At 50.0% G+C, this 16,098-nt stretch overlaps 1 protein-coding gene across 2 annotated transcripts; it reads left to right on the top strand.

The window, feature by feature from the left end:
- The first annotated feature begins 70 nt into the window (after window positions 1-70).
- Window positions 71-15,883, top strand: EMC8 (ER membrane protein complex subunit 8). Of its 2 annotated transcripts, XM_036833593.1 has the most exons (5): window positions 71-566; window positions 8,443-8,519; window positions 13,924-13,993; window positions 14,711-14,805; window positions 15,334-15,883. In XM_036833593.1, exons 1-5 carry the CDS (start codon window positions 336-338, stop codon window positions 15,491-15,493), a joined length of 633 nt encoding a protein of 210 aa, XP_036689488.1. In that variant the 5' UTR covers window positions 71-335; the 3' UTR covers window positions 15,494-15,883. The 2 variants fall into 2 exon arrangements, with proteins under 2 accessions (XP_036689488.1, XP_036689489.1); XM_036833594.1 differs by lacking the exon at window positions 14,711-14,805 and having other exon boundaries at window positions 15,334-15,462.
- Window positions 15,884-16,098: the final 215 nt, after the last annotated feature.

The raw sequence follows: 16,098 nt of genomic DNA, 5'->3' as shown, positions 1-16,098 counted from the left end.
AGGTCACAGGACCGGAAGTCGGGGGCCGCCGCGAACGTCGTAAAACGCAGAGCTGGGCTGCTTTCCGGCGGCCGCTGGGAGACCGCTTTTCGGCGGCGTCCGGCGAGAGGCGTGAGGGGAGTCTGACGTGCGCTCATCCGTCTCTCCCGGAGGGAAGCCGGCGTCGAGAGGAGCCGAGCCCGAGCGGGGCCTGGCCTGTGGGGGCCTCCGCCAGCCGCGCGACCGCACCAGGCAGCCGCCGCCTTGTCCCACTTCTCCCCTGAGGCGCCGCGCGGCCGGGCAGCGGATCCAGGCCTCGGCCGGCGCCGGGCCTCCGGGGCCCTCCCGGGCTCAGCATGCCCGGGGTGAAGCTGACCACCCAGGCCTACTGCAAGATGGTGCTGCACGGCGCCAAGTACCCGCACTGCGCCGTCAACGGACTGCTGGTGGCCGAGAAGCAGAAGCCGCGCAAGGAGCACCTTCCTCTGGGCGGCCCGGGTGCCCACCACACCCTCTTCGTGGACTGTATACCCCTCTTCCACGGCACCCTGGCCCTCGCCCCCATGCTGGAGGTGGCCCTCACCCTGGTAAGCGCGGGAAGGGTACTGCCTCGGAATCAGCAGGGCAGGAGATCGCCTGGCGATCAGCTTCCGAGCAGTCCCAGCTGGAAGCTCACAGTGGTCCAGCCGGAGTCTAGACCCACCCCCGAGGTAGCCGTGACCACGAACGGACGACCCGCGAGGGCGCATAGGACTTTGCCTGCACTTAGCAAGGCCCCGCAGATGGCAGCTCGTAGTGGCAGCGGCCGCAGGAGCGATCTTAACCGTCCAGGGTGTTTTTAGACGCTTTAGGCGACGAGTAATACATTAATTTTCTCACACCAGTATCCTTTATAGAAACAAGCCGTCGTTAACTGAGCGATGATTCGACAGCGTTTGTATTTGGGATTTTGAGTCACGGGAAGTTTTGGCCCTGCGGTTTGGCTCTTGCGCACCTTCGCGGGGCCGGATCCGTGTCTGCCGTGGGTGTAAAGGCTGCGGTTCTTCCGACGTTAGTGCCCCGGACCCCGAGGGTGGAGACACGTTTAGAGGCAGCGCTGGCATCACGGGCACTGCTGCCCGAGAATGGCCCTGAGCGCTTTGTAAGGGAAGCTTGTCTGTCCTCCTTAGTGACATCTAGAATGCACCCGTGGTTTTAAAAGCCTGAAGACTGTGGAATTTAAAAGTCGGAGCAGACATGCCTTCCAGCCCGCACACTTCTGTGGGTCTGCTCACGACTGGTCTATTGAAGTACAGTGAGAAAAGATGTGGCATAGGGATAGACTGGCTGGTCATTGAATCCTAGGCAGTGCTTGTTGAGGTAGGGTGACCCATAAAGGAAAACAGACCACCTATAAATTTGAGTTGAAACCTTAAGGAAAAATAAACTGTAGACTCAGACCTGCCTGGCTTGAGGTACAGTTTTTCATATACATATAAACTGATACTAAAAAAATATTAGTTGATTATGCAAAAAGTAGTTAAGTTTGAGAAGGTATAGGTAGAAGTCCTTTTTCTATACCTCCCAACAAGTAAAATGAATCCATTTTGTAATTTACGTAATTATGATACCCATGTAAATTCTTGGTAAGCAGGAAGTATCTTTAGACAAACGGTCCTCGCCTAAGCTTACTGGGCACATCTTTGAATGCCTGTTAAACTGAGTCATTGTCTGAATTTCTTCATATCATCTTGGGGCAGGAGATAGATAAGAAGTAGATGATATTTATAAAATCAACCATTTTAGCTCCTGAAGAAATAGCTTGTCAGTACCAATACATCCCTGGGGTGTGCATGTGTCTGTTTTACTTCAAGTCTTTTCAACCACCTGTCTTGACTATTTTGTTATCAAGGGAATTGCGTGGTGAATTGGATATGTGAAGTGCATTCACTTGCGGGAACTAGATTAACCAGCAGCATTAATGCAGGATTATTCAGTTCTCCAGTAGTGTCAGGCCTGTGCTGGGGGAGGGATATGGCTATGGATCAAACACCGTACCTGCTTAGCAGTTGAACTTGTACCAAGCGGACAAGTATAGCAGAGTATAAAGCGACCTGGCGTGGAGAGAGGTGAGCAGTGCACAGATTTCATCGTAGAGGACCTTGCAGGTCACACAGAGGAGTTTGGGCTCCTTCATGAGGACAGGGAAGCCACTGGAGGAGAGCTGCATGGTCACATTTGTGTCTTGGAGTGATTGCCCCAGCCTGCAGCAAAGAGGATGTTGGAAACAGGAGTGTATATAATACTAGAGGCAGAGAGGTGGCCTAAACTAAGTGCACTGTGGAAGCAGAGGAGACAGACCGGAGAGAGCCAGGAGGGAGAATCCACAGCATTCAGTGACTAATCGTGTGGGGACATAGGGAAAAGGAGGCAAGGGTGACACACCTCGATTTCTGACTTAAGCATCAGAAGGACAGTGGCACCATTCGTTGAGGGAAAATGACCTAGTGTTGACAGCTGAAAAATGGGCCTGAAACTCAGAAGATGGGTGGGCTGGAGACGTAGATGGGGGACCAGTAGCTTCTCAGTGACTTCTGAAGCCATGAGAGCAGGTCCTATTGGCTGGGACTGTGTGTAACGAGTAGAGAGCCATGGGCAGAAACCTGAGGACCTCCAGCTTCTGCGGGGTGGGTGGAAGAAGGGAAGCCAGCAGACTAACCAGGGTGGAGCCAGCGTGGGTAGGAGGAAAAGGTGTGTTGCTTTAAATCCCTAGAAAATCCTATCAGAAATAATCAAAGAGCATCTTAAAGGCAAACTTGAACCTCACTTGGAATTGTCAAAATAGGATTAATTCTTTTCATTCTTAAATAAGCTTTACAGAGTTAAAGGGTTATGTTCCTATTACAAGATATAAACGCAATACTTGAACGAATTAAATATACTAACTATAAGCAACCACATCGGAGTCGCCTTTACATGAATTTTCCCCAAGGATTAGGGCTGTGTCCACCATTTACCTGGGGAGGGAAGGCCAGGTCCAGAGGGCACCTTGACTCTTAAGACAGGCCCACTGCCACAGCTTGTTAAGGGGCACTGCTTGAGGCTTGTTCTGACCCTGCACCACTGCACACTGCACTCCAGACTCACCTTCCAGCATGTCCCCCAATGTGCCCTTCAGTGTTTGAGTCTCCTGTCCAGCAAAATTAAGTGCAAACCAGATTCTCTGCGCTTAGCTTCTTTTCAAACAGTAGAAACTAACAGCCAAAGTTTTATCCTTGCCAAGCAGTGGTGGTTTGTGCTCACTTTTCCTCTGTTGATCAAAATTTTGAATCATAGACTCAGAATTTGAAAAATACGAGAAAGATGTTAACTGAGTACAAATAAAATAACTTTCTAAATAAAGTTATAAAGGAAAATTTGCAATTTGAGTCCATCCACAAATTTTGTATTACAATTAAGATAGTTAAGTTTATATCATTCAGCTTTTGACTTAGCAACTTTATAACCTGAAGGCAGTGAAAAATCTCAGTGTATGGAGCCATGGTTTATCAGCTATAGAAGATGTAGTTTTAATAAAGCATCTACATCCATAAAACTGTATAAACGAGGCCTAATTCTCACAGCTTGTTTCTATTCAGGGAGTTTCGTATTGAGTTATTTTTGATAAGTGGGAAAGACTGACTTGATATGCAGTCCATCAAAGGGCAGCATCAGATTCCTTTGCAAGGCTTTTCATTATAATTTTCCATTAAAAAAAAAATCCTTGCATTTCTGGGTGCTTTCTATTTTTTTTTTTTTAAGTACTTATGCCTGTTAATTTATCCTTATAACCCTTTGACGTAGGTAGTGATGGAATTATTTCTAAAAGCAAAAACCCATAAAATGTCAGTAGGGAAATTAGCATAAACCTGCTGTTTCCCTAAGCCCTCTTTGTCCTTTTCCCCTGTCGGTGGTTTCCTGGTGCTGTGGAGCTGCCTTTCATTACATTCTGCTCCAGTGACTTCCTTCTTTGCCGGTTGGTCTAGTCAGCGTGACTTCGGTCTAGAATTCTCTCTGCCGCCTCCATGTGTGCCTTCTCTACTCACCTGCACAGGCTGCTGCCCCGCTGGCTTGTGGCTCAGCCCCCTGCTTCCTCCTGCCCCCTTTTCTCTCCAGAACATAAATGTGCTGGCCTGGGAGAGGGAGCTGGCTGCTCTGGGTTCTCCTTTCAGTTCCTCCCCTTGACCTTCACCCTCTGTCCCCATGCCATTTACCTCCAGCGCTTTTCCTCCTTGGAGCCAGCTCCTTTCCTGCCAGAGAAGAATCAGTAGCCGACTTGAGAAGGAGCTTTTCTTCTCCATGAAACTAACAACCCCTCTACTTTTAGAAGCCAAGGCCTGCTCATTGCTGCAGACAGGGAGGCTGACAGACACACCCAGCTTGTAAGTGCAAACATGGGAGCAACGCCCTGCTGGGGGTGGCTCTTATCAGCTCCCTGCCTTGCCTACTTCATGGCTATTATATAGCCACATGCGGTAGGTGATGGTGCTTTGAAAATTACAGAGTGCCTCATACATGCAAATATTAGCGAGTTTGCTGAGAGAAGCTGCTTTCTTTGTGCAGTCTAACTGGGAACGGATGAGTCGGGCCCAGGGCCTTTAGTCGTTCTCCTATGTGTCTGGAATGGAACGAGCCTGAAAGGGCATTGAACAGAGGGTGGCAGACTTATGCCAAGGTGAAGGTGTCCTTCTTTCCCTCTGAAAAGTAAAAGAAACTACGTAAGTAAATGCAGGATTTGGACCCTGTATTCAGAGTCACTTGACGAGTTTCGGAGTGTTGTCCTGAACTTTTTCATTTTGATTGTTCACAAGATGCATCACGGGAGTAGGGCATCTTAGCAGCAAGGTAAGGAAGACGGAAGCGGATTCGTTGAGAACAGCGGTCAGACAGCTTCTCAGTTCTTTTGCCTTGTCCTGCCCCACTTGGGAGCGAGCGAGTTGCCTTTACCGTATAAGCTGCCACTTAAGTAAATCTGCTTGGGCTTTTCATAAGCAGGCCATTTGGGCTGACTTCAGGATTCCGAGGGCCCTCAAGAGCTGCCTGCCCCATCCCTGCCCTACCGACCGTCCATACTGCTCGCCTCCTCCCACACCCTGACTCTTACCGCCCGCCAGGTCACTCTCACCAATGAGGTCTGGTTCCGCTGAAACTTGTTTACGCTGCCTCTGTGGGCTCTGGTGGCCCGTTCTCCGTTCCTCAACTGGGGGCCGCTTGTGTGTGAACCTGGACAGCTGCGGACAGGCTGTGCATGCCTGTCACGGGCATCCACACTTAACTTGGTTGTTCTTTTCTGAATCATCGAAAGGTTTCTAAAGCCAAGCCAGAGCTTTTGTGCCTGGTTCACTTTTGGGACAGCCTCTTCAAAGAGTTCTACTAGGGAGCTCCCTGGTGGTCTAGTGGTTAGGACTTAGCGCTTTCAATGCCGGGGCCCAGGTTCAATCCCTGGTCAGGGAACTAAGATCCCGCAAGCCATGCGGCGTTGCCCAAAAAACAAAAACAAAACAAAAGGGCTTCCCTGGTGGCGCAGTGGATAAGAATCTGCCTGCTAATGCAGGGGACACAGGTTCGAGCCCTGGTCCGGGAAGATCCCACATGCCGCAGAGCAACTAAGCCTGTGCACCACAACTACTGAGCCCACGAGCCTAGAACCCGTGCTCTGCAACAAGAGAAGCCACTGCGATGAGACGCCCGCTCACCGCAGCAAAGAGTAACCCCTGCTCCCCGCAACTAGAGAAAGCCCGCGTGCAGCAATGAAGACCCAATGCGGCCAAAAAAAAATAAAATAAATAAATTTTAAGAAGAGTTCTACTAGAAGTTCAAGGTCATGACATTATTTTTCTGCTGGAATTTGGTTAGGCCCTTGGAGATTTACATACAGGAATTCACCCCTCGTTAGGTAAAGTGTAAGTTGAGGTGTGCGTTGTGTTTGTCACAAGAATCATCCTTCATGTCAAGTGCCTTCTCTGCTCTCTGAGTGCAGGTACAAGGTGACACCACGTGTTTGCTAGGGATTGAGTCCTGAACCGTTACCTTCAGCCCAGGAAAGGGATCTGGGAGCAGCTTAGACTGCTCACTAAAGACTGCTGTGGGAGTCCCTGGTGATGTAGTGGATTCTGGGCTTTCACTGCCATGGCGCGGGTTGATCCCTGGTCAGGGAACTGAGATCCCGCAAGCTGCGCAGCATGGCCATAAAAAAGGACTACTGCTGGGGATGGTCAGGATATCAGCAGCAGAAAATAATTATATTAAATGTAGCTGTGGTGGGCCAAAAAATGGCCCCGCAAGATGTCCACACCTTAATCCTTGGAACCTGTGAACATGTAACCTTACGTGGTAAAAGGGACTGCAAATGAGATTAAGTTAAGGATCTTGAGATGTGGTGATTATCCTGGATTATCTGATGGACCCAGTATAATCACAGGGGTCCTCATAAGAGGCAGCAGGGTAGGAGACAGAGAAAAGAGTTGTGACAGAAGCAGAGGTCAGAGTGATAACAGCCACCAGCCAAGGAATGTGACCACCAGGTGTCAGAAAAGGCAAGGAACGAATTCTCCCCTAGAGCCTCCAGAAGGAATCAGCCCAGCGGACCCATTTTAGACTTCTGACCTGTAAGATAAATTTGTGTTGTATTAAGCCACTAAATTTTTGTAACTTGTTACAAGGGCATTAGGAAGCCAGGACAGTAGCCAAACTCGGGATACCATCTGTAGTTGTGACTCTGGATATAAGAACAGGCCACACCACAGGGCTGGGAGAGGGGCACCAAAGTGGGCAGGGGTGAGGGTCACCTCAAGTGAGGACACACTCAAGAGACCAGTCTTCGATCAGAAACAAAGACTGAGAGGGCTACACTAAAGGATGGGCTAACTTATGGGTTTGAGTTCAGGGAATGGGGCCAAATGCCAAATTTTAGAACAGGGCTATGCCCTTTGATACTACATAGAGATACATTTAGAAAGAAATGAAAGAATTTGGTGCTGTAAGCAGCAATAGAGAGTTTCTAGAACTCATTCCTTTAAGAGGTGATAGAAATAAAATATAAGTAATTGTGGAATAATTTGCATCAAAGTTACAGTGAAAGAGCCATTATAAATATTTTGTAGACATGGCTCTCGTCTTTTGAATGGATGACCAAAACGTCTAATTCATTCACTGAGCCTTGGTTTTGCCCCAATGTGGTAATTTGTGAGCTCTTAGGAAGCCAGAATTATTATTCTAATCCTTGTGTGAGCGAGGGAACCTTGGTCTGTAACCATTCTGTAATGTCTGCTTTTAGTCATAAAGGAGACTGTTGGAGACCCAAACCAGAATTTCAGAAAAAGCAGTAGAGCTATGTTTAAAAAAGGAGAAAAATAAGAAAGAAAAGAAAAACGTTTTTAACCAGCTACTTCACTTTGAAAAAATCGAGGATCAATTTTATCTCTTCTTTTGCAGACTGAGGATAGAATTTACTGCAGTGTATTATTAAAATTCCATTATGGCAAAACAGGATGACCTTTTGTTGCTTTTAATAATAGCATTAGACCTGCAGGATGCTAAATCTGATGAGAGAAGAGTGGCATTATAAAACAAAAAACTTTAAAAATCTGCTGCCATGCTCCCATTTAAAAACATGCCACCGAGGAGGGTGTGCGCGTGCATGCGTGTGCCTGTTTACCCCACGTCCCGGCATGATGGATTTCTCATGGTGTGTTGCTAGGAATACTGAGATACAGTATTTAAGCAGTTGGCTTTGAAACAGACTTATATTCCCAGGCTGGCTGTGCTACCTGGCTGTGCAAACTTAGACCCTCCCCGAGCTTTTTAGTTTGCTTACCTGTGAAAGATTGATTTAAATGATCTTAAGGCTTATTCAAGCCCCAGAATGCCTCAGTGCTTCATATTATCAGAGAAGGTGGGTAACTCTGCTCTCACCTCACCCACGGCACTGCACCCGTTTAATATATGTCTACACTGGGGCCTTCTGCTGGGACTGGGGGACGAGGTTGTTCGTGTCCAGCCCCACCCTTCCCAGTCATTACAGGGCCCTCCTCTGTGGGAAGACACCCCACCTCAGTGAGAGTGGGAGCCCAGGCTCTTCTTTGCTTTCTCTGGCCTCACGTGGACCGTGGAAAGCAAATTGGGGTGACCTTCTTTCCCCTGAACACCCATTTCATTCTTTTTTTTTTTTTTTTTTTTTTTTTTTTTGGCGGCGTTGCTCGGCTTGCAGGATCTCAGTTCCCCAGTCAGGGATTGAACCCAGGCCACAGCAGTGACAGCCTGGAATCCTCACCACTAGGCCACCAGGGAGCTCCCCCATTTCATTCTTGTAGGGAGGAGAATACAGGGCTTATATCTGACTTGTCCCAGCATCCAGGAGTTGGGGGAGTTCCCTCTGTTTATTGAGACTTGATATTTAAGGGAAAATCATTCACCTTTTCTTCCCAAATTTTGTTCTTCTTTCAGATTGATTCATGGTGCAAAGATAATAGCTATGTGATTGCTGGTTATTATCAAGCTAACGAACGAGTAAAGGATGCCAGGTATGTCCATGCAAAACCCCTCTGGGGTCTGAAAGAATGATACTGTGAGGGAGATGGTCTCTGATACACGTTTTGACCTCTGTGGTCTCAGGATGCAAAATCTGTTAGAACAGAACCCCTCTGGGCCCTCCGTGCTTGTTTATAGTATTCCAGGGGGAGTGCGGTATGGGTAATTCCAAACAACAGTAATTCTAAACATTTATATTAACGTTGGGATTCTGTTCTGTATCTTCTTTGTTTTGCTTGAAGGGAGTTCATATAATGAAAGCAACAGTCCAGGGCCTCCTGTTTCTGTCCCCACTCAGCTGTGTCTTGCTTCCCATTCCCAAGGTGGGAATGATGTAGGGCATAGCATTAGGAAAGAACTCCACTCTTTTGGGGGGTTAAAAAAAGAGTAACTTTTAGGTTTGGTGCTCTTAAGGTCTGATACTTTGATGAAAATGTGGTGTTTGCTGCTTCTTTCATGTTAGGTTCCGGTTTCTTTTATCCGGCTATTTGCACCCACTGTGATTCTCACTAATGAGCAAAGCTGAGGTCTTTGCTTTATTTCTGTGTCAAAGTCCCAGCAAAAAAACACTTGACACCCTGTAGTTAGGATAAGTTGAGGAAGACTTAATAAGGCAGTTGTTTCCAGAGGTGTGAACGGTATGCAAGAGAACTCAGGACAGGGTGGTGCAGTCACCCAGAGCTGGAGACAAAAGCTGGTACCTGCGCTGCCAGAAGGGGTGAGGAGGGGTTGGGTCAAGAAGTCCGGCCCGAGGAGAAGAGTGCCCTCTGGTCGAGGGATACGACCAGCAGCCAGCCTGATGGGACCTCACAGGCAGAGTCCCAGAGGAGTCAGCACCCTGACCAGCGAAAGCCAGAGGCAGAAGCTGGGGTGCCCTCGCACGCTTCCCTCACGTGGCCAGGCGGCCTGGGACACCGTGAAGGACCCCAGACCGAAGTGTCTCCTGGAGTCACATCCGCTTGCCCAGCAAAGGCAAGAGGCTGGACTCAACAGCGTTAGGGCCATAATACAGTAAGCTGATGAAACACTTCAGGGATGGAAGCCGTTCTGCCCTAGAGGGCTGGGCCCAGTCGGGACTCTGAGGGAGACAGGGTCGCCGGCGCAGCGCTGGGCTCAGAACGACTCCCGTGAAAGCCGCTCCGTGGGCCACGGCGCAGGGGCGCCCTCTGAAGCCTGGCTCCCGCGTCTTCCCGCCCGCTGCCCGTTCGGGCTCTCTCTCCCTGGTGTGTCTCTTGTTGACCACGCCTTCCTTTTGAGCCCACCTGCCTCCCGGGTGCTGATGAGCTGGGGCCTATTCACGGCCCGTGTCAGTCTTGGTCTTTGTTACACGAAAGAGGCTGCAGGGCACAGAGCGCCTGCCCCGGGCCAAGCTCTGTGCTGAGCCAAGCTGGACTCTTGGCCCTCGCCCTCGAGTTGCTGGATTGAACACAGAAGACACTGACACCTAGGCCTGTGGTGCAGGCCCCCAGGCCCCATGCCGGGAGGGTGGTACAGAGCGCTGTCCAGCAAGAGCAGGCAGGCATTGAGTCCACTGCTGTGACCAGAGGGGCCCTCGGGGAGGGGTGTCGTTTGAAGCGGATGCTTGCGCGTGGCAGGGTCCTGTCACGTGCAGACGTGGAGAGCAGAGGGAAGAGTGCGGAGGGGGGGCAGCGTGATGCAGACACCGGGTGGAAACCGGCAGGAGTGAGGGGCGCACACACAGGGGCGCCAGCGGGTGAGGCCACCCTGACGGCTCTGCGGCATTTCACTTTATTTTGTAAGCAGCGGGGAGCCGTCCTTGGAAGGCTTCCCGGAAGCAGACAGTACTGTCCCGCAGCTGTTCTCGCAGGAAGGAGAGGAGACCGGGCCAGAGGCGACGGCGCTGGCTTCCTTCCTCCCGCGCCCCCAGACGCGCCCGCACAGGCTCTGCCCTCCGCTGCCTCACTTGGCTCGTGGCCTCTTCATCTTCCTGCCTCTGTTTGGACTTCATTGCAGCCCAGCCTAGAATTACTTGCTCAGACGCCACTTTCATGCTCTTCACACCTTCTAGAATTTCCCAGGTCCTTCACCTGCTCTGCTCAGGAGGTCTTCATTCTCCCACTGAAGTCAGTGTCTAAGTGCCTACCAGCCGTTGGTGAGATCTGTAGAGAGCGTGGTGGGCGGTGAGACAAGTGTGTCCAGTAACCCTCTGGATCCCTTCTGACCCCGTGAGCCTCGGCCGTACTCCGGGATCTAAGCCACCCCTCCAGCATGTTTGGAGTAAACCTCCAGTCACTACCACTGAGCCTGGCCTGGGGCTTTCTTGGTGTCATCCTTTCGAATCCTCACAAGGACACTCAGCTGAAGAAACTCCAGCCAGAGACGCTCGCTGCACCAAAGCCACACAGCCAGGAAGCTCAGAAGCTGGGATCACGCTGACTTCCTTCTTTAGTACCGTTTGCTTCTACCTAGAAAACCTTCCCTTCTCTCTTCAGCCTCGCCTAGCTAAAATTTTGCTCCTCTTTTAGAAACATCGGCTGATTCACATCATCTCACAGCATAAGCTTTGGAGCCAGGTTAGACTTGGATTCAAGTCCTCAGTGACTTACTGATTCACCACTTTGGCCTCAGTGGTCCTGTCTGTAAAATGGAGCTAAAGAGTTCATCCTTCGGAGAGTGGTAGTGAGGAGGGCAGAGCGAAGCCACACGCAGCGTGCTTAACTTTGTGCTTGATTCCAAATAGAGGCCGGTCCTGTTACTAGTCCTGTGATTACCTTTTTTAAAAAAGGATCATTCAGTCACTGTTTTAATCTGAGAAAAGAACTATAAGGTGTTTGTAACTGTTTTACTCGTTTCCTAAACTTCAGGTTATCCCATCAAGTTTTATTTGATCATTTCATAATTGCTGGAGCTTTGCTTCATAATAAACATTTCATGAGGGGTAGATTTCAGTACCAGGTCCAGTGCCTTGGCCTGAGGTAGATGCTCAGTAAAGAGCTTTTAGATGGAAATGTAAGATCTCAATCACAGGTAGATGCCTAGTTTTGTGTGGGTTGGGACGGGGGATTGGCAAGTGGCTTCCGTCTCCAGGTTCCCCACTGTTGTATTTGGCAGCTGACTGTTCACAGGAACAAGGACTTGTACAGCCTAGTTGGAAACAAAGTACTGACGTGACTGTCACAATGTGACGATCTGACATTAGGAGTGGAGCAGGTCGGTGTTAGAGACTAAGTGTGAAATACAAATAAGAGGTAAACAAAATTGGTAGTTCTTTGAAATACTTTGGCAATTCATTAACTATTGTAAGTTTTAAGTTCTTTCAAAAGAACACATGTTAAGTGAGTTTGGGGGCATCTGAAATGAAACATAATAAATGTTTCTCGATCCCCTTCCCAATAAAAGTCACCAAGTACTATGATAATCATAAACGTTAGGATAATAGTATTTTGCCAGTTTCCTTGTGGCAAATGCTCCTAGGGAGAAGATCATGCCCTTAGCAAATGTTGACTTCGTTTCCCTTCGCACCTAAGGTGTGAGTGAGTGAGGACCCGCAAAGACTCAGAGCGGTCACGGGGTGCGCCTTCTCCACAGTGGGCGGGTGAATCAGCAGGTCCCTCTACGGGAGCTCGGCACTTGCCGACTCCTGTGAAGTGCTGCCTTCACTTTGAGGGCTTTCCGGGGTGACCTGAGGGACAAGAATCCCTGGGGCCCTTTCCCTATTAAACTGTTTTTTTGTTTCATTTTTCTTAACACGATACTGCAGATAAATAATCACACATCTCTCTAAATTCTCAATTTTAAAAGTGAAAATAGAATAATTAGATAAACTTATTTTTATAAAGCATTGAACCTGCTTTTTTCACCTCAATCACAAAGAAACGATCGTAATTGTATAGTGTGTTTCTTTATGGCTCTGTCCCTGCTTCAAAAAGCTGAGACTCTAATTGTGCAGGGGAAAAAGATGCACAAAAAGACAACTGCATACCAAGGCTTAAGTGTTTAGAGAGGAGACCAATGGACCTCATCTGGGGCAGCTTGGTAAGACGTCCCAGAGAGGATGGTGTTTTCTTGGCATTGAAGATGGAAGGAATTGAGTAAGCAGAGGGGGGCGCCGAAGGGCCTTCCAGACAGGGAAGAGTATGAGTGAGGGGAGGGGTGTGTGAGGAGGACGGCATGCAGACAGTTCCCTGGGATGGAAGGCACACAGCGCGTTGCTCCCGGGGGTGGGAATGGTAGCTGGTCCCGTGCTGAGAGAGGCTGGGTCTGCCAGCCTGAGCACGGCGGGCTTTTCTCTTCTAAGAAGAGCCTGGAAATTGAGACCCGTGAGGAGGCAATTTTAGAAACGCGTGCCTCCGGTGATAGGCGGAAGGGAGCGGGTGGCAGGGAGAATGAAGGAGGCAAGGGGGAGGCGCCTGGTGAGGGGTTGGAAAGAAGTGGGAAAGGTCACCTCAGCCAGAGAAACTGGGAACAAGCCGGCCTGCCTGCCTCGGATTCCAGCTGCCCCGGATTCCAGCCAGGGGGCCTTGGGAGCATGGCAGGCGGTAGGGAGGCTTCGGGGGTGCTGGCCCTCCGGGGTGAGGGGGCAGACGCCAGACTGCACAGCAGAGGGAGGAAATGGAGCGAGAGGGACAGGATCGTCAACTTACTAAAGAAGTTGAAGAAATATGGTTGAAAGCGAGAAGAGAAGTTGGACCGTGGCTGGACAGAACCAGTTAATTTTCTTGTCCTAAAAAGGAAAAGACTCAGATTTGACGTCAGAGCTGGGCCCGTTGTGGGGGAAGGGAGATAAGTAAGGCCCCGAGGAGGAGGTCAGAGTGGATGGGCCTGTGGGCGGGAGGAGGGGGAGTGCAGGGACGCATGAGACCCACTCTCCAAGTCACTCTGTTGCTGTAAGGTGGAAGGTTGCATTTGTCAAGGTTGCGGTGGGCGCAGGGCCAGAGCCAGCCAGGGAAGGCTCATGAGCACTGAGAAGATCTGGAATGGCTTAGGAATTTTTAAAACTAAAAAAAAGGAAAAACAACTGACTTCGATTGCAGCAGCTAAGAGCGCAGATGGAGAAGGTGGGCCCTGGAGGCTGCTGGCCTGGGGCGGCTCTCAGAAGCACAGTTGTCTGCAGGCCCTGGGTGGCGCTCTGCCCTGGGGTCCAGGGAGCCTTTCTGTTTAGAAGACACCCTCTCAAGATCCCCTCCCAGGGCTTCCTGGTGGGGGAAGGGCCCTGCTCTCCCCTGTGCTCCCCATGGCCCACGCAGGATTCCCCATCCTCACCAGTCACTGCAGCGGGAGCGCAGTCACGAGAAGCTACTTAAACGGGCGTAACAAGCTCGGGCAGCTTACTGGTGCCCTTGGTCTTTGTATCATTGCCGTTCACTCTGCCTTAGGCAGACAGTGTTGAACGGCGTTAACTAGAATGCGGTAACCTCTCTGGTTCTTCTCGCACAGTCCAAACCAGGTTGCAGAAAAGGTGGCCTCCAGAATCGCCGAGGGCTTCAGCGACACGGCTCTCGTCATGGTAAGTCACTCGCTCGCTCCTGAGTCTTCTGTGTGCGGGATGGCGGCTGAGCGTCCTCTTGCTGACGTGGAGCTTTATCTATTGATACAAACGGTTACCTTTCTGCGGACACTGCATCGGACCGTGGCCCCCTTTTGCAGTCGCTCCCAACTGCAGGCTTACAGTTGAGGCGCAGGCCACTGCTGTCCCGGCACACGGGTTTCTAGAGGTGGGGGTCGTTCCACTTCAGCAGGTCTCACAGTGGGGTCTCCATGCCAGCAGCAGCAGCACCACCTGGGAATTTGTTAGAAATGCAGATTCTAGGGGCCTAGCGGTCTGTGTTTCAGTAAGCTTCCAGGTGATTCCCATGCACGCTCAGGTGTGAGAACCATTGAATTACGGTAGCTGGCACAGCTGAGGGAGCGGGGAAGGAGCCAGGTAGGTGAGTGGCTCTCATCAAGAACCCTGTTAACCTCACTCCAGATGGGGTTCTGACAGGGAAGGCAGAAGTAAAGTTGGGAAGCTTCACGTTTGTGGAAAAGCAGTAAAGTACTTAGTGTTTCTCCTGTATGACACAGTACACCTGGGCCGTGCTCTCGTGGTGTCACGCGCTGTGAGGTGGGGTTTCTGCCACGGGCAGTGTTGACACTGGTCCTGGGAGAGCCACGAGGAAGGGCCTGCGGACTTGCAGCAGAAGTGCTGGCTCTGTTCACGAGCGTGTCCTTTGTCTCGTTGCAGGTAGACAACACTAAGTTCACGATGGACTGTGTGGTACCCACAATCCATGTGTACGAACACCACGAAAACAAATGGCGCTGCAGAGACCCTCACTAGTGAGTGCCCTGTTCCCAGGGTGGCCCACGTGCCACGTGTGCTGGTGCCATTCCGGGCACCCAGCTCCCACGGGAAAGCTGATCCCAGCCTTCTGGGTTTTTAAGTTAGCGTCTTCTCCAGAGGAGTGTGCAAACCTCATACAAAAGTCATGCATGTTCCTTGACCCCTGGAGGACTAAGGCCTACAGGGTTTCCAAGCAGTCAAGACAACCTGAGTGTCACTCGAGGGTCTTCCCACCTCAACCCCAGGGCACCCCTCCCCAAGCCAAGCCCTCTTTCCAGGCATTTGGTTTGGTTTATTTGTAATCAATCATCTACTTCCACCTTTTTCAGAATTTCTTTTGGAGGGTGACTCTTTCATGTTTCATATTCTTTACGTACATCTTCATGTGTTTAAACGTACGTGTTTGCTAGTGTTCATTATTGTCTTCTTTTATACCACTCTGCATGTGGCTGGTTTCCTGTTTACTCTATTGAAAAGCCACCTGTTTTCATTAAGAGGCTGATTTCTCCTGTTTCACCTCGTAGTGATTACTGTGAAGACTGGCCAGAGGCCCAGAGGATCTCGGCATCACTCCTGGATAGCCGGTCCTATGAAACGCTCGTGGATTTTGATAACCATCTGGATGACATTCGGAATGACTGGACAAATCCAGAGATCAATAAAGCTGTTCTGCACCTGTGTTAGGGAGGGATTTCAGTGACTGGTCTCTGGGCATTTCCACTACACTGAAGAAGAAAAGCTATTTTTAAATGTAAATAAAATATCTCATAGCCTGTGTGGAAAGCCGGCAGTTTTCAGAAGTGGCATGTGCCTTGAAAGAGGGCAGAATGTCCCATCAGTCATCTTTCTAATGCAGAGCCTCGAGAACAGGCATAGACTGTCCCATCTGATCATCCCTGTGGAGTCCTTCCCCGTTGTACGTTGCTATAATTCTTCAAATCAAAGCTATTTCTGCTTGTCCAAGATTGTTCCTATTAAACAGTTTTAACTAACCTTTTATAATCTGGAGGAATACTTTTTAAGGCTTATGAACTATCTTTAAAAAAAAAAAAAAAAAGGCCCAGATCTTATACCCGAATGAGAGTGCTTGTGAGATTTCATCCTGTTTGAGTTAATATCATCCAGACCTGGGATTGGGCAGGCACGTGGTGTGCCAGTGCCGAGCAGTTTTTGAGAGCCGTGTGCTGGTGTCAGCGGTCAGGAGGCTGCAGCTACGCCCCCGCCCCCCGCGGTCAGGCTTCCGTAGCTGCCACGACTCTACGCGTGGGAATAATGCCACAGTTGCCTGA

This window comes from Balaenoptera musculus, chromosome 19, assembly GCF_009873245.2.
Source record: "Balaenoptera musculus isolate JJ_BM4_2016_0621 chromosome 19, mBalMus1.pri.v3, whole genome shotgun sequence".
Lineage (NCBI taxonomy): Eukaryota > Metazoa > Chordata > Mammalia > Artiodactyla > Balaenopteridae > Balaenoptera > Balaenoptera musculus.
This window is presented reverse-complemented; position numbering and strand designations above follow the sequence as displayed.